General features: G+C 36.6%; 1 protein-coding gene and 1 long non-coding RNA gene across 8 annotated transcripts in view; one reads left to right on the plus strand and one right to left on the minus strand.

The window, feature by feature from the left end:
* The window catches only part of LOC149150704 (uncharacterized), a 196,150-nt gene extending 179,393 nt beyond the window's left edge, over positions 1-16,757 (minus strand). Inside the window, 9 exon segments of the mRNA XM_089445562.1 lie at positions 2,289-2,364; positions 2,707-2,786; positions 12,013-12,108; positions 12,900-12,971; positions 13,161-13,358; positions 13,526-13,653; positions 13,656-13,727; positions 15,407-16,051; positions 16,469-16,757. Coding sequence (XP_089301688.1) covers positions 2,289-2,364; positions 2,707-2,786; positions 12,013-12,108; positions 12,900-12,971; positions 13,161-13,358; positions 13,526-13,653; positions 13,656-13,727; positions 15,407-16,051; positions 16,469-16,517 — 1,416 coding nt within the window. The 5' untranslated portion in view covers positions 16,518-16,757.
* The window catches only part of LOC149150703 (uncharacterized), a 307,262-nt gene that overhangs the window by 266,339 nt on the left and 18,388 nt on the right, over positions 1-22,535 (plus strand). For 3 of the 7 annotated variants that reach the window (XR_016263623.1, XR_016263611.1, XR_016263615.1), the window contains one exon: positions 10,055-10,256. The exons of the other annotated variants lie outside the window; for them this stretch is intronic. This is a non-coding gene — a long non-coding RNA (uncharacterized LOC149150703). Of the gene's footprint in view, positions 1-10,054; positions 10,257-22,535 lie in introns of those variants that run through there. 7 annotated transcript variants of the gene reach the window in all.

Raw genomic sequence — 22,535 nt, forward strand, 5'->3', positions numbered from 1 at the left:
TATTCATAATATCTTGGACTTCTACCATACTCACATGTAAGTGGGATAGTTTCATAGAGGGAAATGGCTACTCTTTTGCATAATGAAACTCATATACCATTGTATCATTTTTTGGGGGATTTTCAATCCTTTGATTTGGTGGCTTCTTCAAACTTTTCACTAGCATCTCAATACTCTTGGAATCAGTCAATTTCCAAGTGGTCTTAAACCTAGATTTGATACAAAACTGATGAAGACTGTGGATCAAGTTTGGGGGACTACCAAGCATTCTAACAGGAATCCAGTTAGGGGAAGAATTGTGTTGTTCTGTTCATGTGGATAAAGATGTTAGTGGTTATGCAAACCTAGCAATGAAATCAGACAATCAAGAGAACGAGACAACTTGGAATTATGAGTGTTTCAGCTCAAGTTGCGTGATGGGTTCCAACTTCCTAATGAGGATTGAGTTATGTTTGAGCCTTGAGCTTTTCCATCTCAACATCATATCCATATCATACTCAATATTCTATACAATGCTGCTGAGGCCTTGATTTAATTTATATACATGTAGATCATATAGCAGTTCTAGTACCATGGCAGCTACATAGTTACAATAAGAGTTTGAATGAACTTTATAATAATGGATTGAATTATACATGTATGCTTGTATTCTTTGATGTTTTGTCTACTAAGTTGCATGATACCGGGAAATGAATACACATTTCTGAAACGAAAACACACTAGAAATGTGAGCCCCCAAAAATTTAGAAACGGGGATATATATATGTATATATATATGGAACATTATATTGAAACTTGGAAATAAATCATTATGAATAAATGAGCAAGAACATTTAAATGACAAGTTATGTTTCACTATCACTTATATTGGGATCCTCATCATTAGTATCACCTTTTGCCTCTACCTTAATCCGCTAGGGACATCAGTCAGCACCACCCAATTTTGATGAAACTAACTAATCCAAGCTTTAAAAGATGCTATGAAAAGACTAGCATGCCTGATCAATGATTTTAGTTTGTGTGAAGGGTACATTTTTGCTAAGGCCTTAATTGAGGAGTCCAACAAGCAATATTACTAACATCAAGGTACATAAAAGGGCTTGATGCTCTTGATTAACTTACCAATACCATACCTTCATACTTGATAGAATCTAATCAAAATAATCATAAAATTCTGAAATCTGTTAAGCCTGGTGAAATTTGAGTAGGATATGAAATTCTACTTTCTCCATATAAAGATTGATGAGGTTGGAAACACTCGAGTCAAAAGCATCACGAAACAATTAAAAGTAATGTTAAAAATTTAAGTAAAATAACTTTTACTTCAAGAATTTAACAATACCATTAACTAATAACATTTTGGTGCAAATTGAGAGTGAAACCGTTTTTAAAGAAAAAAATTTGGTCTTAGAGGTTTCTAGAAGTCTCATTAATTCATAATTAACCTCTGATTAGGAAAAAAAACCAAAAATGTGGGTCCCAACAATTAAATCAAGGATAAATCAGACAAATTTCATTTGGAAATGCATTGTACATATGTTGAAACACATTTCAGTTTGTATGAAACACATTTCTGACGTGTGAAATGCGTTTCATATGAACTGAAACATGTTTCAGTCAAGTTTCAGAGTTTCGACATGGAAACACTGTGGAAACACAACATAGCTTGTCTATTATCAATAAGTTCTAATTACTTCACCACAATGTTGTATAGCTGGTTCTTTTCCTGAGCAATGATGTAGAGTAAATCTTCCATGTCTTGCAAATTGTAATGTTGCATTGTGGATCTTATTTTTCCCAAATGGTAGATTTGCAGAGTCCATATTCCACAACATTGAGCTGTTGGTATAATATCTGCATCCTAGCGTTGCATTAAGAATTGCATAACCTATCATTGTACTTGGGATAGTGACCCTTTTTCACTTGTGCAAAGGATTCCACGGACTATGGTTGTGCGAAATTTTGCAACTTAATGACACGTTTGAGGTTTCATAGTCTGTTGCTTTGCATACTTGTCCATTGAGCAATTTTTTATAGCCATACTTGGATGAATATTTTGTGCAATAGTCAGTCTATAACTCTCAAATTATTGATGCCAGCTACATTGTTTCTAGTCCAAGATAAGGCTACTAAATAATTTGTCCACATTTAAAAAGGCGATTAAGCTAACAATTTTTCTTGTACTTCAACATATGTTGGTTATAAACAAGGAAGAATTATAGTATCTACATGAGCTCAATCTATGGGTGGATTTAAACTCACTGAAAAAGAGCATATTGTGTACATACCTTTAGCATGTTATAAGTAGTACAAGACTCTTCATTCTCTCGGCCAAGTGTGGTAGCGAGCCGCTTTGGGTCAGACCTCCAAAAACACCAAGATATGTCTAATGAGCACCAACAAACAAGAAAAGTAGATACTACCAGGAAATACAATTTTATAAATGTATTGTATCCAAGTTTAACAGTCAAGCTTGCCTACTTTACTAATACCATCTAAACATGAAGTCAATTTATTTAATCATTGTTTATTGATTCTTTGTGATGTGGGAGGCACCAGTATGCAGAATTCTCCACACAAACCAAAGGTAGAATAATATGAGGGGCCTCCAGAGTCATAAGGAAGAACATTCAAACAAGGAGTTAAGCCGATATTTGCATGAGGTCTCAGGAGTCAGAATGGTCAACTAATATTCATGATTCTTACCAGAATTCACTGACAGACGTTCCTCCAGTTGCATAAGCATGTGATGAATTAACGATGTCCATGAAGAAGGTACCAATTTCCTGCCAAAATAAACATTAGAATTATTTAGATATATATATCTAATTCTGTCTAGAAGGTTTCACGTTAGCATTGCATAAAGAAAAACCATTAGACACTGTATTTCATGGCTAAAGCAATATTTCTAAGCAGACGATAATGATATTTGAGTTTAACCTCATTACCAATGGCCATTAACCGGGTCGTTTTGAAGATTCATATTTCCTTTTACACTGGTCATTCTTCCAAGTACTTTAAAACTACTATGTTTTGCATAAGTTTACTATTCCCTAGAAAAAGGTAGAATCATAGCTTTATCATAATTTGATATTATTATGTCAATTTGAAATCAAGGCACTGTTGATTTGTGGTAGCATCAGATGTGCTCCAGCCTTGAAATTTGGAGGAGAGGCTAAGGCACATGAGATCTCCAATACCCAAAAATCGTTTTGAGAAATTCCATCCGGATGAAGAGTTATTAAAATAATTAATATTTTTAATGGGTTCCTAAGTCTAAACTTAGGAAAATAAAAATATTAATGGGTATTAATAAAGATAAGGATGAAAAGCTTCTAAGAGACAAGCATCAAGTCTGTTTTAATCTTAGCCGTTGATTAGGGACTTAATCTCGGTTGTTGATTCATCAACAGGAAAAGTATAAGAAAAGACTTGAGGGTCATTTGGAGACACACCCGCAGATATTCAGTATCTCAAGGAAATTTGATTCTCAAGTAAGAGGAGATCGATTTCAGAGGGAGTTGTAGGGTGGAGGAAGAGGAGGGCTTCAACAGCAAGAAGTGATCGAGGAGGAGGTGATGCAGGGGCAGTGGAAGACAGCGCAGAAGGAGAGACGCAGTCCAGAGAAAAGACGCAGGGCCTACGCAGAGGGACGCAGAGCCACGCTGGGTCAATAAGAGTGACGCAGGGGTGATGCAGAAGTGGGAGCAGGGTCTCCAAAGTGTCAGATAGTTTTAGAGGGAAAGTCTCAGGTGTTTTCTTTTAGTTCTCTGTAAAAATCATTCCTTGTAAAAGCAATTGTTGTTGAAGATTAATAAAGCCCTCATTTGCTACACTGGCTTTCCTGCATTGGGTTTTTCCAGGGACAATTGTCCAAAAATAATTGTGTCAATGTGATTGATTCTTGTGCATATATGTTTCTCTGGGTAATTGTGTGATAACTGCAGTAGAATTTATTTTAGTATTTGCTGAAGGAATTTCATAAATAACTTATTAGAATAATAAGTAGGTGAAATAAATAAGTTGCTGCAGTGATAGAATTTTAGTTTAGAAATTTTCACATGGTATCAGGGCAGAGATCCGACAACAGGAAAGGAAAATCGATTATGGGTCAAGAGCATGATGCAGAGGCATCCTCTCAAAGGGACACACGCAGATTTTCAGAAGGATGCACAAGGGACAAATATTCGTTGCTAGCTTCCAAATTGGAAGAAGAAGTCGCTTGCCTTACCTCCTCGGAGGTCTGGTACATAGATAGTGGAGCTTTCTGGCATATGACAGGAATCCGATAATGTTTTTCAGATTATCAGGAAGAAAGAATGAATTTTCAGATCACCATGGGGAATAAGGCGAAGTGTACTCCAGTAGGAAAAGGTACCATAGTTTTTCAAACCGAAGTAGGAGAGCAACTTCGGGCAACCAAGGTGCTGCATGTGTCGGGATTGGGGATGAACTTACTTTTCATACCTCAACTTCAAAACAAGGGCTATAACCATGACATTTTCTTCATTAAGGAGAAAGTGTATGTCAAACACCCAAGTTGGAAAAAGAAGGCTCAAATTAGAATCAGAAGTAACAGGTCGTACAGGTTACAGCTAGAATCACCAATGACACTGATAGGTAGTAATGGAGACAAAGACTTGAATGAGCTATGGCACAAGAGGATGGGACACTTGCACCATGGGGCTCTGAGAATTCTCAGGAAAACAGTATCAGGAGTTCCAAAACTAAGTACTGAATGGGATGATGTATGCAGAGGGTGCGCTTTGGGCAAGTATGCCAAAGCTGCATTTTCCAGAAGTAACAATAGGGCGGAGAGTGTGCTAGGATTGATACACTTAGACATCTGCGGACTGATGTCCACAAAAGCTCTTAGTGGTGCCGAGTACTTCATCACTTTCATAGATGACCACTCCAGGAAGACTTGGATCTACTTTTTGAAAACCAAGGATGAGGTTTTCGACCACTTCAAAGAATTCAAGGCTCTAGTGGAGAATCTGACAAGAAAGAAGATAAAAGTGTTGCGCTCAGACAATGGTGGAGAATATGTTGATAAGGACTTCACCGATTTTTGCGCTAAGGAAGGCATCAGAAGAGAGGGGACAACTCCCTACAATCCGGAACAAAATGGAGTAGCAGAAAGAAAAAACAAGACTATTGTGGAAGCAGCTAGGGCAATGTTGTATAATCAGGATATGCCTAAATTCCTATGGGCAGAAGCATGCAACACGACAATTTATGTCCAAAACAGGACTCCTCATAGGGCATTGGGAAAAATCACTCTAGAGAAGGTCTTCACTGGGAAGACACCTGAAGTCAGTCATTTCAGGATATTTGAGAGTTTAGCATATTGTCGTATACCTGAAGAGAAGAGAAAGAAATTAGATCAAACTGTTGAGAAATGATATCTTGTGGGATATAGCGAGAATGCTAAGGCACACAGAGTCTATCTTCCAGGGAGTAGGAAGGTAGTAGTTCAACGGGATGTAAAATTCATGGAGGATAGAGCTTTTAGAAAATCTCAAGAAATACCTTCCGAGGAGTAGTCGAAAGACGAGCCGTTGGTTAGACCACTTCAACCAGCGGAAACTGGTACCAGAAATCCTCCTGAAGACAAGACTTTAGAACAGGAGGAATCTCAGGAAGAAGAGGAGTTGACAGATGTACCTACTACCAATGGAAGAACGAGTCGGGAACTCCGACAGATTCTACGGGATGTAGAAGACTTCATTGGTCCACCCAGGAATAGTAAAAGGGAACGAAGACAGCCAGACAGATACCAGGCCTTAGTAGCTCAGGTTGGGGAACCTTCTAGTTTTCAGGAGGCCGTTCAACATCAAGTATGGGTAGATGCTATGGTGGAAGAATACAGCTCCATAATGGTCAATGATGTCTCGGAAGTGGTACTTAGGCCTCAAGACAGATTAATGGTAGGTTCGAGATGGATCTACAAGGTCAAATATGCTGCAGATGGCAGTGTGGAGAAATACAAAGCCAGGTTCGTGGCAAAGAGGTATGCTCAGAAGGAAGGAATAGATTACAAAGAAACCTTCGCCCCAGTAGCTAGGTATACTTCTATTAGGACCATGATATCTCTTGTAGCATAGATGGGGTGGGAGATCCATAAGATGGATGTCAAGACGACATTCTTGAACGGGGTAATAGAAGAGGAAGTATACATCAAACAACCAGAAGTTTTTGAGACACATGAGAAGAAATATCATGTATGTGGATTAAAGAAAGACTTGTATGGGCTGAAACAAGCACCTACGACATGGTACGGTTGAATTGATGGCTACTTGCAGAAGATGGGATTCGTCAAGAGTGACACAAACCCTAATCTCTACTATCTAGTTGTAGAGAATGAGCCTCTAATCCTAGTGTTATATGTGGATGATCTCTTCTTGACAAGATCATCTAGGCTCATCAAAGACTGCAAGAAGAACCTAGCCACAGAATTCAACATGAAGGATTTGGGACAGATGCATTATATTCTGGGGTTGGAAGTTTGGAAGCAGAAGAAGGTGAGATCTTCCTGGGACAAGGGAGATATGCTACAAAAATCTTGAAGAGATTCAGGATGCAGGACTGTAGACCTATGGCTACTCCAATGATCACCAACTGGAAGAAGATTGATGCATCAGAAAATAAAGATGTTGATCCCACCTTGTACATGCAGCTCATAGGGTCCCGAATGTATCTGGTCAATACCAGGCCAGACATTTGTTACACTGTCAACACCCTCAGTCAGTTCATGGTAGAACCTAAGAGGGCGCACTGGGTAGCAACCAAACATGTTCTCAGGTATATACAAGGAACAATCAAGCATGGACTATTGTACACCAGAGGCAATGATATCAGGCTGAGTGGGTTCACTGACGCAGATTGGGCTGGAAGTTCAATAGATTGGAAAAGTACAACTGGGTACTGTTTCAACATTGGATCAGGAATGACCTCTTGGTGCAGTAGGAAACAAAAATTTGTGGCTCTGAGCTCAACTGAAGCAGAATATATGGCAGCTAGCACAACTTCGTGCGAAGCCATATGGCTTAGGAAATTGCTTATGAATCTATTCAGGACAAGGATGGAAGCAACTAGGATCATGTGTGATAATCAGAGTTGCATCAAGCTCTCTGAGAATCCAGTATTTCATGATCGGTCGAAGCACATTGATATTAGGTGCCACTTTGTCAAAGACCGTGTCCAACAAGGGGCAGTATAGTTTAGGTACACTCCTACAGGGGAACAGGTGGCAGACATCCTCACCAAGGCTCTAGGAAGAAAAAAGTTTGTTCATTTCAGGGAGAAAATGGGGATGGTAAAGAATCCATTTCAATAATGGATAAGTATCAAAAGTTGCAGTGCAACAATTAGCAGTGGCAGGGCTATGTGCAACATGATGTAGCAGATTGAGAGGGAGCTGCAATACAGATGTAGCAGTGGCAGTGGCAATGTCATGGGCAGCAGTACATGAAGCAACAGCGCAGATGATGTAAGGCAGCAGGCCAAGCATCAGTATAAGTACCGGTGCAGAGGATCAGTGCGATGTTGCAGTGATGGAGCATTATTAGAGCACATTCCTCGCTAAGAGGGAGTGTTGATTTGTTGTAGCATCGGATGTGCTCTAGGCTTGAAATTTGGAGGAGAGGCTAAGACAGATGAGATCTCCAAGACCCAGAAATCGTTTTGAGAAATTCCATCCGGATGAGGAGTTATTAAAATAATTAATATTTTTAATGGGTTCCTAAGTCTAAACTTGAGAAAATAAAAAAATTAATGGGTATTAATAAAGATAAGGATGAGAAGCTTCTAAGAGACTAGGATCAAGTCTATTTTAATCTTAGCCGTTGATTAGGGACTTAATCTTGACCGTTGATTCATCAATGGGCAAAGTATAAGAAATGACTTGAGGGTCATTTGGAGACACACCGGCAGATATTCAGTATCTCAAGGAAACTCGATTCTCAAGTAAGAGGAAATTGATTTCAGAGGGAGTTGCAGGGTGGAGGAAGAGGAGGGCTTCAACAACAAGCAGAGATCGAGGAGGAGGTGATGCATAGGCAGTGGAAGACAACACAGAAGGAGAGACGCAGTCCAGAGAAGAGACGCTGAGCCTACGTAGAGGGACGCAGAGCCACTCAGAGCCACGCTGGGTCAATCAAAGTGACGCAGGGGTGACACAGAAGTGGGAGCAGGGTCTCCAAAGTGTCAGATAGTCTCAGAGGGAAAGTCTCAGGTGTTTTCTTTCAGTTCTCTGTAAAAATCATTCTTTGTAAAAGCAATTGCTGTTGAAGATTAATAAAGCCCTCATCTGCTGCACCAGTTTTCCTGCATTGGGTTTTTTTGGGGACAATTGTCCAAAAATAATTGTGTTGATGTGATTGATTCTTTTGCATATATGTTTCTCTGGGTAATTGTGTGATAACTGCAGTAGAATTTATTTTTATATTTGCTGAAGGAATTTCGTAAATAACTTATTGAGAATAATAAGTAGGTGAAATAAATCAGTTGCTGCAGTGATAGAATTTCAGTTTAGAAATTTTCATAGGAACACCTATCTAAAAAAAAGGAATTTGGAAAAAAACCTTACATGATGTTTATTGTAAGCCGTGCAAAACAATAATATACAGACAGTCATATCATGAAATAAGTCTTCTGTGCTAATAAAATGAAATAGGAAGATACAAGAGTGTAAGAGTGAACAAATTTGGCATTTCTCCATGCACACAATATTTACCCATAACTTAAAATAATGTACTTATGAAGCCTGGCTACCTTACAGGAAAAGAAACGAGATCATATGATGACCATATATGGCTGCAATAGCCGCAGACATCCTACTAGACCAGAAACAAGGAAATAATATCATGCTTAGTAGAGTGTATAGAATAGAAAGTAAGCTGCTTACATGGAGATTGTAAACTATTGTTGTTGGGCATGAAGTTTAACTGTAATCGCTTCAACGCTGACTTAGCTTTGAAACTTCCAACACAGTTTTCAATCAGATGGTTGATTTGCTAATTGTGCTATGTGGATCCAAAATCAAGTTGAGAAAGTAGCATTGGAACAAGAACATCTCAAGGCACTCACTGGCAACTGGCTCAATGCATCATATGTTGAAGTTTGTAGCTAGTTTCGGTCTTCATAATTGTATTTGGCTCATGACATATTATTTTTGTAAAAGAAAAATTACTTATTTTTAGAATGGGTTTCTTGCCCATGTGCATTGGTCCTAGGTCCAGCACCCATTGAGTGCTCTAGGGATTTAGTCTTGAGTCAAAGTCAATGTAATGATGTAACAAGACCCATTGGGCATTTGTATCAAGAAAACGAAATATTATTTGATATAAAGAAGTGTCTAGAATCCACAAAAGATCAGGTTGGCCAGCCCTTCAAGTCAGCTCAAAAGAGACCCTTCCTGCCCAGCAAAAGCCTATATAAAGAAGAGGACTTCGACCTCTTGAAACTCACTCACTTGCCATACATTCCTGTGGTGTTATCTGCGGCTAAAGAAGAATGCGAGAGTCCTAGAAGAGGACTAGAAGATCAGCAAAGAAAGGAGGAAGGATGGACAGTTTGATCTCTGAAGTTTTGTTTGTCTTGCTCTCCCATGCGAATTTTCTGTGGTACCTAGGGTTTCCGCAGCCCTGAGTTTTGTAGAAGACAGTGGCAGACTTTGTTGAAGAAGTTGATCTCTTGTTGGGTGGCTGACCTGATCTTGGTGAATTGGTCTTGTGTCTTGGGTCTTGGAAGTCTCCTTTGCAAAAGATTCTATAAGAAGAAGTTCTCTGGGTTTTCCCCTGTTGAGGGGTTTTTCCCTGGCTTGGAGCCTATCTATGGTGTTCTCTTTGTCTTTGTGATCTTCTTGTTTGGCATTTGTCTTGATGATGAACAGAACATGATAATATTGAAGGAAAGACTAATATAATATCACAAGAACCTGTCAAAGTTTAAGAAAAATCTCAAAAGAAACACTAACTATATGCTGCCCTAGATTTTTCAATATCATACACTTTCAATAGAGTGCCTGCTGACGATGCACTTTCTGAAGCAGACAAATATGAAGGATCAGGTCTAGACAAAGAGCGGATGGTTGAGGTATTGATTCCCACAAGCATAAGGCTCAGCCTCCGAGACCAGGCAACTACCTTGTGGCAATTCTCTGCGGCTCCACGTTCTTGAATATGTCACATAGAAGAGTAGAAACAATATGATGGTGGTTGCCGTGGCTAAGGTGATGAATAAAAACTTTCCCATTGAAGATGACACTTTTGCTTTAAGTGAGGTACCGAGAGTGGTAAATAAGATCCCTCTCCAAGTGGATTGGCAGTAAAATGTGCTTTGTTCTGGCTTTCAGCCTTCAATAGTGTTTATAGGTGTTCTTCTTGCCCCGTGAGGCCCATGTTGTTATTTGGTTTGATCCATTGGTATCATAGTGGGATTGTCAGACATTTGTTCCTTATACGTTTTGTATTTTCATAGTGTATGATTGTCCCAGACCCTTGGGCCAGGTAATCATTCCACTTATTTTTTTTGTAAAATTCATATAATTCTTCCCATTTATTCAAAGTATTCTTCTATATATTGATGTTATAATTTGATTGGTTGGATATGTATCATGAGAATTTCTCATGCTATGGGTGCTTCTACATATAATTCACATTGGTCCTGCCACTATAACCAATTAGGCTTGTAATCAGTATTGAATTCAAATTTTGATTGGTAGTTCAGACCTGGAGGATATGTTATCCTCAAGGTACCTGGGATTCATTTTGAACTCACATGGAAATAAAATTATGAAATGGAGGATTTGTGTTGTCTTACAGTACTAGACACCAGAAGTTTAAAATTGAGTTTAGGTGTTCACTGTTTGGATGTAAAATATAGGAAGGAAATTACACAAAAAGTGATCCAATCAGAATTTCCAAAAGATTTAGTCACAAACCATAGTGTCAAACATGGTAGGTAATGATCATATAAGGTGCCCTTTGCAGCACAGGATGGTGTCAAGTTGACAGGCAGAGAAGTCATTTTCAAGATATATTTCAGATATTGAATGGGACAAACACTTGAAATATGACTATGAAAAATCATGGAGAGTGACGTACATAGGAAACATTTGTCTAATTTTTCCAAGGCATTTAGGCCCTGTTTCTCATGCAGTGATAGAAGTTTCCACTATTAGATTTTGTGGCATGAATCATAGAGGCATAGATTGTACAATGCTGTGTAATTCCATTGAAATCGCTGAATAGGTGGAATGAAAGGTCCAATTCATTCACTTTAATATATAGGAAGTCTAAACATATTGTTCAAACTTAAAACGATGGAACATCCATTTCATTACCTGAATAAATCTATTGAAAGGAAGTTCTGATTGTAAATTGAAAACAGTCACTAAGACTGCAAGAATCATACAACAAAGCAGATTATCATGATAGACTAAGCACCTTTACGTATTTGTGAAGCTTCCATGTTCTTGGAATTTATTGGAAGCATGGCATATTCTCAAACTGGTTATCTACAACAGAAGTAATCAGATACCAGAAGAGTTATCTAAGTATGCCCTAGTTATCAGAACATTCTTGCATAAATTCGAAACTACCTCTGTGATGAGTCAGCATCTCATGGAATGTTTCATTTTTATTCGTCATCATTGATATAATTTTTCAAAACTCTTGCAGTTCTGAAAATCTAGGACTTTAGACTATTAAAGAGGTTTATCTCTGGAACTCTAGGATTTCAGATAATCTAAAGAGATTTGTCACTGCTCAGTTAGCAATGAGCATTAGAGGTCTGATACACTAGCTTCTAACTGGTGAAACTTTTAATTAGTCTGCTACTTGAACTTTCACATATATGTTGCCTTTTGGAACCAATTTATTATACAGATTATTATTTTCTTGAACTGTCATGTAAGGCCCCAATTTTCTGTTTTCAGATCCGTTAGTGGCAGAGATACTCTCTCTCACACACACATGGCAGTGACCCAAAAATAATAAAATTAATTACCTTGTAAAGTGGATCACCAGTGACTTCATACCGCATTTGTGATCCAATAACCAGAGGGATATGTGTATTTGCATGAAATCCAGAAATGCTATCCGCCTGCAACCAATGATCAATAGTTTATCAGATGATTACAAGAAACTACAAAAGTTCTGGCTTGCACCTGAATTACAGTGTTTATGAAAGTTTCAATGGTACAGCAATATATTTCGAAAAAATAATCATAAGAAAAAAATTCAAAATACATTTCTTCCATTATGCACTGCCTATAAGTTGAGAATGGGAGTTTTTTATGTATGTCAATAATCCATTAGATTGTTATCTTGAGGGTCATGGCAGAATGGATGTTTCCTTTCAGAGCATTCCTCCAAAACAGTCGTCGTTTTATAAGCATTTGGTGCGGAATTACAGGCTGATATTTAAGTTACTAAATTATTAATATTTTGCAGTTAGTCAATGGTGGCTTGCAAGGTCAGTAAAAGAAAGCAGTTAAGATTGTTCCAACCAAGGTTCCAGTCCTACCAAGTGACATGCTAATGTGTGTGCTTAAGCCTGTAAATGTGTGTCAGCAGATGGGGTTAGTTGCAAGGCCGAACAACTTTAGCAGAAAATTGCCTTCACTTGCAATTTTTTAATTGAAGACAACTAAATTAAATGATGAGAATGATTCCCCATAACAATTTAGCCTCTCAATCTAATAAGAGAAAGTCAATTAAAAAAAATTGCAATTCTATCTACTATCACTTCCACTGCTATATAAACTGGCAATGACGCTCTGATTTTCTTAGACATATTTACAGGCCCAACTATACAACAATACATGTGTATATGCACACCCATCCCTTCATCGATGTGACTGCATAACAAACCCTTCAATGCAAGTGACTTACCTGAACAGCTAGCATTCCCAAAAAGCACGGCTTATCGAACAGGTGTGCAAGCTCCAAATGTTTCTGGTTTTTCTGTATTCAATATCAAGATCTATTAGCTTTCTAGTAGGAAACCCGAAATCTTTTGACGGGAAAAATCAAATATGCAGAATGCTAAAACTTAAGTGGTTAAACTCAGCTGGGATAAAAGTACATATTATGTTGATTTATCATCGTTCTGATAGAGTGTGAAACACAGCTAAACTCCTGAAAATAACCTACCGATAATGTGTATAAACGGTAGAGGACATCATTCATTCCACCGACCTCCTCATTGAGCGAATACCAGTGTCTCTCTATTGTGTATTTTGAAATAACATTTTGTACGCGATTGTAAAAGTACTCAGCCATCCACTCTGTCATATTAAACGCTTGAGCATTTCCAGCGAACTCAAATTGATCTAGCAATCCTGCCATGATCTGTCGCAAAATGAAGCAAGGCCCTTAGATGTAGAGGAAAATACTCCACATATGGTAAGATATCTTTTTTGCAAACTCCTAATCAACGAAGTAATAACTGTATTTCTTGTAGAATGCAATAAGCTTTCCCGGGATAGATGGAAGGGAAAGTCTTAAAAAGTAATTACCTTATGAATAGTATAATATGGCGCCCAAACAGGTTGGATGGCTTCAAAACGATCAAAGAACTCAGAGGGAAAGGCTGAAAGGTAACCTGTTCCCATTGCTTTCTGGCACTCATAAAGAGCAGTAACACAGCGGTCATCTTATGCCGCACAGCGTCATCACCTGTAGTTGCCCATGTCTTCGCTGTTGCGCTCATATAATGCCCTGTAATACATCAAAACCTCAGTAACTAAACTGAAGATAAATATTACATCCTTCAAAAAGTAGATGAAAAAACACATCCTGTTCTTACAACCTGTAAAGCAGAATTTTTATCTTATCAATAGAATTCATAAAAGAAGCATTACTGGATTCATTGCTTCTATCGTCTCTTAAAATTTTAATGGAGGGCGGAACGGTCAGAAAGTTAATTGTTATCTGCAGTCAACTTTCCATTCCGTTTGAGATGCTAACCAGTGTCGATATCTATTTCGGTAATCTAATCGTGTCTATATCTATTTGTGATGGCCAACAACGTCGCAGAGTATACTGTAACTTCATGTAAGATAATAATTTTGTATCTTTAGTAGCTCCACAACATTGGGCCTCAGTGAAAATCTGTTTGAAGGCAGTTTTCTTAGAAAAAGTAAGATCTGCATACATGTTTTGCTATCGGAGCAAAATAGTTTAGTTTTGTATTGCCTCTAAAAACCGGACGGACCATGATCATGAGATGAAGAGCAGTTGATGATATTTCCGTAGAGTGAAATCGAATTACCATAACAGAACATCTATAATCTTTTGATTTCTTCTCAGTACTATATGTAAATCAAAGATAGATAAATGAGGTTCCGATTTAAGGGAATATTCATTAAACTTTATAAAACATTTGTGCGAGCAAGCTGTTTAGCTAATTTATTTCAGCGCAGGGTGATGAATAATGAAAGACTATAATTGATTCAATCTTTTCACAAATTAAAGGCAATCGAAAGAAACTTATTTTCAAGGCCAATAATAAGTAAATGAATAGTCATTATTGTAGTTTATAATAGAAAATCCATAACAACGAAGAATCTCTTAATTTTTTCTCAGTGCGGTATATGGACAAAAAAAGATAATTCGAAGGCCGCCCAGTTTTAAGTAAATCTTCATTAAACATCAAACAGCATTTGTGCAAGCAAAGCTGTGTAGCCAATTTATTTCAGCCGCGGATAGATGAATGATGAAAGTTTATAATTGATTTACTGAAGGTAATTGAAGGGCATTCATTTTCAGGGCCAATAATAAATAAATAAACACTCATTAATGTAGGTTTAAAACAGAACATCCATAACAACGAAGAATCTTCAATTTTTTTCTCAGTGCGGTATATACTATAGAAACAAAGTAAAAGAAAAGACCGCCGGATTTAAGCGAATCTTCATCAAATTCCGAACAACGTTTGTGCGAGCAAGATGTATGGCGAATTTCTCAGCGGCAGGTTGATGAATGATGGGAGATCATAATTTTATTTAATCTTTTAACAAATTAAAGGCAATTGAAAGACATTCATTTTCAATGCCAATAATAAATAAATACTCGTGAATGTAGGCTTATACAGAACACCCGTAACAACGATGAATATCTTCATTTTTTTTTCATTGCGATTTATAAACAAAGAGAGATAAAAGAGGGACCAATTTAAGCAAATCTTCATTTAACTTCAAATGACATTTGTGCAAGCAAGCTGTATAGCTAATATTTCAGCGGTAGATTGATGAACTAATCAAAGATCATAATTTTATTCAATATTTAACAAAATTAAAGGCAATTGAAAGACATCAATTTTCGAGGCCAGTAATAATAAATAAATAATACTCATGAATCTATATCGTTATATACACTCCGAATGTACTAGAACTGACCTACAAAATGTCCTCTGAGCTCGATATCGCTGCCTTCCCATCCTCCGTAAGCATTGCCAGGAGTGGGCAGACCAGCTGTTTTCCGAAAATTCCAGACCAAGTTATCCAGGTCCAGCAGCAACAAGAACTCCGTATTTGTATGCTGAGCCTTTCCATGAAGTGAATTCGGGTCTAGGCGAACGTTATTTAACGGAACCTCTTGCAGAAAGTTCTGTTTCTCGCTTATCGGAGAATCGTCTGACAGCTTCCGACTATACTTTAGCTTTCTGTAGAGCATTGTCCACCTGAATTCCTCTTCGGCACTGATAGAAGAAACGGTGGAATCTTGATCTTCATTTAATCTGCGCTGCGGAAGCAGACTAGACCAAGCGCTGTCATCAGACGGAATCAAGTGATCTTCGCTGTGACCATAATCATGGCCGGCGCCATAATAAGAAGAATAAACTTCCTGTTTCCACGTCTCATTGTTGGAGGAAAGAAGCGCGTAGCGGTAAGAATGGGATTGCAACTGAGGAGGAACGTTTGTGCATTCTTTGCACGATATGGTCCGAACGTCGAGCAACAGTATCAAGTAAAGGACTTTAAATCCACCCAAGCTGAAGCTAATCAGACCGCCGGCCATTATCTTCTCCGCTACAGCCATGCCTGACAGAGGTCGAAACAAAACAGAGTTCAAAAGAAAAATTTAACAGAAAAATGGCTGTTCTTTAAGCACTCCTCGTTACTGTTAAGCGAATCGTGAACGCGAAATATTGGGACCTGTGGCAAGTTTTATGCATAATAAACACCATAAGTTATTCGTGGGACAGGATTTCGGGCCGAATGTATGTTGTGTGTTGAAACAAATTGGATTGGGCGGCAAAGCAAGGAGATGTGAGAGCAAATTTTGAGGCCATTTAAAGTCACTAGTTGAAGCGAGAGAGAATAATTGGATAAGCAGTTTAACTGTTAGCTCGATTTGCATCGCCGAAGACCGAGAGGGTTTGCAATCAGTGAAAGTAATAAGATGATGACTGGAGTAAAAGGGCCGCTTAAGATTAATAAATGTCGCCTCTTGGCTACCTGTGCGGACTTCATAGATCGTCAGCCTCTGCGTAAGGTACTGGCGCATACCTCGTTGTCATGGTGTCATGTGCGTCCCTTACAAATATATGTGCATTTCCACTCCGCCTATTTCTATATTTATCTGAGTCGGAACTTTGGTGGATAGTATGGTCGAGGGGTAAACATCATGTTATTAATGCTGGTTTATGATCCAGGTAATGCAGAATCTGTTTTTGCGAGGTTCACCTGTTATATCAAGGTTTTATATAACAAATCTGTTTTGGTAGCTAAGGTTTATCTATTCGAGATGCCTAATCGAGGATTGCTAGTCTGAGGCCTAACCCTTACAAAGCAGTATGTATAGGTATAAGCACTTGCCATATGTACAGGTATAAGCACTTTGTTGAATACCAGGATGGAAATTTTTCATGGGGCTGTTACATCAAGAGTTGGGATTTTATAGTAATCGACAGGTAGGATTAGTATACATTTATTTCATCATGAATTCATTATTAAACATAAAAAGTCAAATAACCTGTCACATTTGAAAATATGATAAGCGTTGATCTATGCCAGGAATCTTATTTTTAAAATTTTTTAATTAAAAAATTTCTTATGAATCTCATTTCTTCACTAAAAAAATATTTTTTAATAAAGGAGTATTGTTTTTTCCTTAGTAAGAAAGGGTTGGAATTTAAGTTTTTATTTTATTTTCATGTTTATTTATTTTTTTAATCATGAATTAAAAATATTTTTTCATAAAGGAATATTGTTTTTTCATGGATAAGAAAGGGTTGGAATTTAAGTTTTTATTTTATTTTCATGTTTATTTTTTTTTTAATTATGAATTGAAATTTTAGATGTATTTTTTAATATGAATTAGAGGCATTGAAATTTTAAAATCTTTAGTTATAGGTTTTAAAATTTTAAAGCTGTAGAATCTCAAATCTCAAACTCTATTTTAAGTGTAATTGGAAAGTTTAAATAATTTATGATATTATATACATTAAAGATGTAAATTGATTGTATTAATAGTGTATGACCTAAGGATATGGAGTAGTTTTAATAGTTATTGAGCATTCTATATTTACGGATATAGATTAGTGATAATGGTGACTTAGAGAGTGTGATCTGCTGGTCCTTGGTCCTTAGAATGCAATTGTGGTGAGTGGGATTTCTTTTATGATATTGGGGTTGAATTCTATTAGTCATGAAACATGAAATATGAATGAATTTCTATATTGTGAATGTCACCTCTTTCCCCATTACTTGAAATGTCACCTACCTTGTGACTACTAGTATGGTGAGTGGGATTTCTTTTATGACATTGGGGTTGAATTCTATTAGTCATGAAGCATGAAATATGAATGAATTTCTATATTGTGAATGTCACCTATTTCCCCATTACTTGAAATGTCACTTACCTTGTGACTACTAGTATGGAGTTGCTTACCAGTATAATATTGTCTTAGATCAATGTTAGTAGCAATCCATGCTCATGGATATAGCTCATTTCTAGCATAACAATTTGCACTTGTGGATATATTTTAGTTCTAGTAAAAAACCATTGCTAGTAGCAATGTATATGCATGTATAGAGATCGGTTCCAGTAGCAAATTATGCCTAGTAATATAAGCTTTCTATTAAGGATTTGTATATATAGATGTATATCATTGATAGTAAAAATCAAGGTTTAGTAGCAATTTGTACCCAAGGATGTAGATATGTTATAATAATAGTTCACACCCAAGGATATGTCAATTTTAGTGGCAACCTAGTTTTAGTAGCAACATATGTCGAAGGATATAGAATGATGTTAGTCACAATGTGCACCTAACAATATAGATCAATGCAATTGATAGTGTTCCTAGGGATTTAAATATTTTCTAGTAGCAATTGCACCCAAGGATATAGATTAGTGCTACTAGCAAGTTGTGCCAAGGAATATAGACTTATGCTAGTATTAGTGCATTCTTAGGGATATAATTTGATTCTAGTAGTACATTGCACCTAAGGGTAAAGTTCAGTTCTAGTAGCAGTGGATGTGTAAGAATATAGATTAATTTTAGTAGTCTGCATCTAGGGACATAATTTGGTCTCAGTGGTAAACTACACCCATTGATATATATGAGTCCTAGTGGTAATAAACAACCTGGGGTTAGCCCAATTGGTTGTTGCCATTGTTACTAAGAATTTGGTTAGTTTTGTGTTGGTAGGGGCCCAATTGAAATCCCTTTGAGTAAGGTACACTAGTCCATGTCAATGAGTTTACCAGGGATTTTATCCACAAATGTGGTTTCTTTGTGATGTTTTCCTTTGAAAAAAGAAGCAAAAATAAAATACATCCTCCAAGATATAGATAAGTGCTAGTAGGAGTTCACATTAAGGGATATAGTTCAACTCTAGTAGCATTGCATATCTTAGGATATATATTTGTTGTAGCTACATAACACTTGGAGGGTTACAAAGCAATGGTACAAATAATTATTGATTAGGAGTATACGTTATTACTATTAACAATATAACTTAAGTAGCATTCCATGCCTAGGGATGTACATAAATTCTTGTAAGAGTACACCCTAGGGATATAAATTAATGCTAATATATTTTGGAATGGGGGATATAAATCAATGTTAATAGTGGTCTACACCTTAGAAGTATATAGTTCAATTCAATTAGTAGTTTGTGCCTGAGGTTGAGTCAATTCTAATCACATATCATACTTTAGGATATCATGCAAGGCTAGCAAAAATCTAAGTTGAGGGATATAAATCAATGCTAATAACAATTTTTATTCTAGAAACAGTTGACACACAAGGATACAAACTAGCTCTAGTGGTATTCATGCCCTTAAATATAAATTAATGCTAGTGTCATTCCAGTTCTTGTAGTAGTTTGTGTCCATGGATAGAGATTAGCTTTAGTACCATTACACACACAAGGATATAGACTAGTGTTAATAGTCGTGTGTACCAAGGATATAGATCAATTCTAGTGCATGCCTAGATATGCAGGTCATTTCCATGGATATAAATAAATTATAGTACCTTATTATGCCCAAGGTCACTATTATTAACAATGAGTTATAATAACAATGCATGTTAATAAGGATGTAGATTAATTATAGTAGTTTGTTCATAAGGATAGAGATTAATAATAGTAGAAATTCTAGTAGTTTGTTGATAAGGATAGAGATTAATAATAGTAGAAATTCTGGCCTAGGGATATAGATAAGTTCTAAAAGATAAAGATGTAAATCAATTCTACTAACAGTGCATGCTTAAGGATATAAATTGGTTCTAGCAACATAGCACACCCAAGGATTTAAATTAGTGTTATGAACAATATGTGCATAGTTATAAACTAGCTATTAACAATTTGTAGTCAATGATATAGATTAGTTTTCATAGTAATTTGTACCTTAGGATATAAATGAATTATAGTAGGAATGCATGCACGATGATATTGTAATTGATTTCTCTCCAGTTTTTGTTCGTGGATATAGCTCAATTCTAATAGTTTGCACCCAAGGATATGGATTAGCTCTAGTAGTTGTGCATACCCATGGAGATAAATGTTGTTCACAACACATGTTGTTCAAATTTATTGGTAGCGTTTTCCAAGTTCATATAGATCAATTCCAGTATTGTTTGCATTGGGACCATGAAACACTAAAGTTGTAACCCTTCTCTCCAATACTAAATATGACATGTGGTTTTCATGTGTTTAGAGAATGAAATCTTGGTACTTTTCTCATTATGTGCCCAACATACAATTGCTAAAACATAACTCAATTAATAAGTTTACCATTTGAAAAAAACTTTGAGTTAGTTAATAAATAAGTAAGTTTATATACCACGAGATTAATAGTTAGAACATTTTACTCTTTAAAATGATTCAATTATAAAAAAATATCTATATATAAATAACAATAAAATTTATTTTAAATAAAAATATCATTACCTTATACATAATCTTTCATAATCAATTTACATATTAATTAAAATTACATAAAATAAATTAATTAAATAATTTCTATAAAAAAAGATTCACGGGGAAGTAGTTGAATAAATGGTAATAGAATATCCAAAAGTCATTGTTAATATAAAGGTAATACTTCTGATATGAACAACCTTTCTAATGATTCAATGCTAGGCTATTTACTTCCATGCACATGGGGAGGCACAGATTTGGGGACCCATTAATAAATACCTATGCAAGGTACCGTATATTTGTGAACATTAATGGTCCCAGTTACCCTAAGGCGGGGCGTTGAGTATAAGATCACGAAACAAGGATGTGTGCGTTGAAATCCATGGAGGACCCCCATGGTCTCTTTGTTACGCGTTGCGTGGGGTCTTTTGGCCGCAACAATAATTGGAATTGAAGTGCCGAGCAGCGACGAGGAGTGAAACAAGCTCACGTAGCGTCTACTTTAGAACCGACTTATATAGATGTTGTCGTTTGTAAGTTTGTTCGGATATTTCATCTGCATCTTGCTTTAAGCAAGTAATCACACATTATTTGGCCCCCCTTCATTCATTGATTCGAACATTTCGATTATCATCACTTTGACGTGCATGCTCACTACGGTACAAGTCAACGTCATCAACTTAGGAGTACACTCAAAAAATACAAATAATGGAAGATATGAGGATTAAAATTGGTTTTATAAATAATATAATATAAATAAATAATTTTATTATATTATTATTCAACTAGTGGTTTTTAGTAACATAATACTAGTGGTTTTTTTAATAACATGATGGTCGATTAAAGTAGTGGTTTTTTTAATAACATAATAGTTGATGGATTATGATGTGTTTGATTTTTTCTTTGTTATGTGGTGGTAAATCAATATGCCTTGATTTTTTTATTTTAGTGATAATGGGTTTATGTGTATGTATCACTGCCTTGTTTGATCTTCTTTTCTTTGATAAGCGGCGATAAATCAATAAGCCATTATCTTTTGCTCTTAGCGATATTCTTTTTGATTTATATATTGATAAACTGGAAGAGTAGCTAAATCTGCAAGGTGGAGATGGTGTTTGGTTGGGGAAGTTTGTGATAAAGCTTCTTTTATATGTTGATGATCTTGTATTGATTTCTAAATCGGCCCATGGATCGCAGATGCACCTATATGCCTTTGAGCATTTTTGTAGAGTAGTGGGGATGCAAGTCAATACTAGCAAGACCAAAATAATGATTTTCTCTAATAAAAGGAAGCAGAGCCATAATGTGTTCTCTTTGAAGGCAACATTCTTGAAGAAGTAAATGAGTACAAGTACCTCATGATTAATTTCAACAACAAACTTAATTGGGAGGATTACAGAAAAAGGAGAATTTTAGGAGGGCAGAAAGCATTATATGCTCTTAAAAATAGATGTAGAGAGGCTGAGTTATGGGATTGGAAAACCATTAAAGTACTTTTTGGACTTCTAGTTTGTCCAATGATGCTATATGGGTGTGAATTGTGGGTTAGCAGCACCCCGTCTCAAAATGGAAACAAATTGAGAAAATCCAAAAATGCTTGATCATGAGCAAGTTAAAAATAAAAATTTCGGTACCTTATGAGATAATGTTAAGTAAAACAAGAGCAACTCCCTTCGAAACAATTGTTATGGTGCGGCTCATAAGATATCTAAAAAGAATTGAGCAAATGGGAGTAGGTAGATGGCATAATGTTATCTTCAATGAAGGCATGAGTGAAAGAAAGAAAATGTGGATGAGACAAAACCACACATGGATGCAAAATCGGAATATCTACCTCAATGCATGTCCCGCAAATAGCAAGGAGCTAAAGAATTTTGTTATGGAGAAGTTCGTAAACGAGTATGGGGAAAAGAGTTGGGTAGAAAGAAGAAGTACTACATTGAGGAATTCAACCCTACGTGTGATCTACAACAAAAGGAGTTCATTGGAGCTTGCATTTCGTGGAGGGCAAAGATTCTTATTGCTCGATTAAAAACCAACTCGCATCAACTTCGGTGTGAAACAAGACGGTGGAAAAGGCCTAAAAAAGCTTGGGAAGAACGGGTGTGTACATTTTGCATGTCTGGGGCAGTGGAATTAGAAAAAAAAATCA

This window comes from Pinus tabuliformis, chromosome 9 (assembly GCF_031772625.1).
Source record: "Pinus tabuliformis cultivar Carrire ecotype Pingquan chromosome 9, CPIR1, whole genome shotgun sequence".
NCBI classification, from domain to species: Eukaryota; Viridiplantae; Streptophyta; class Pinopsida; order Pinales; family Pinaceae; genus Pinus; species Pinus tabuliformis.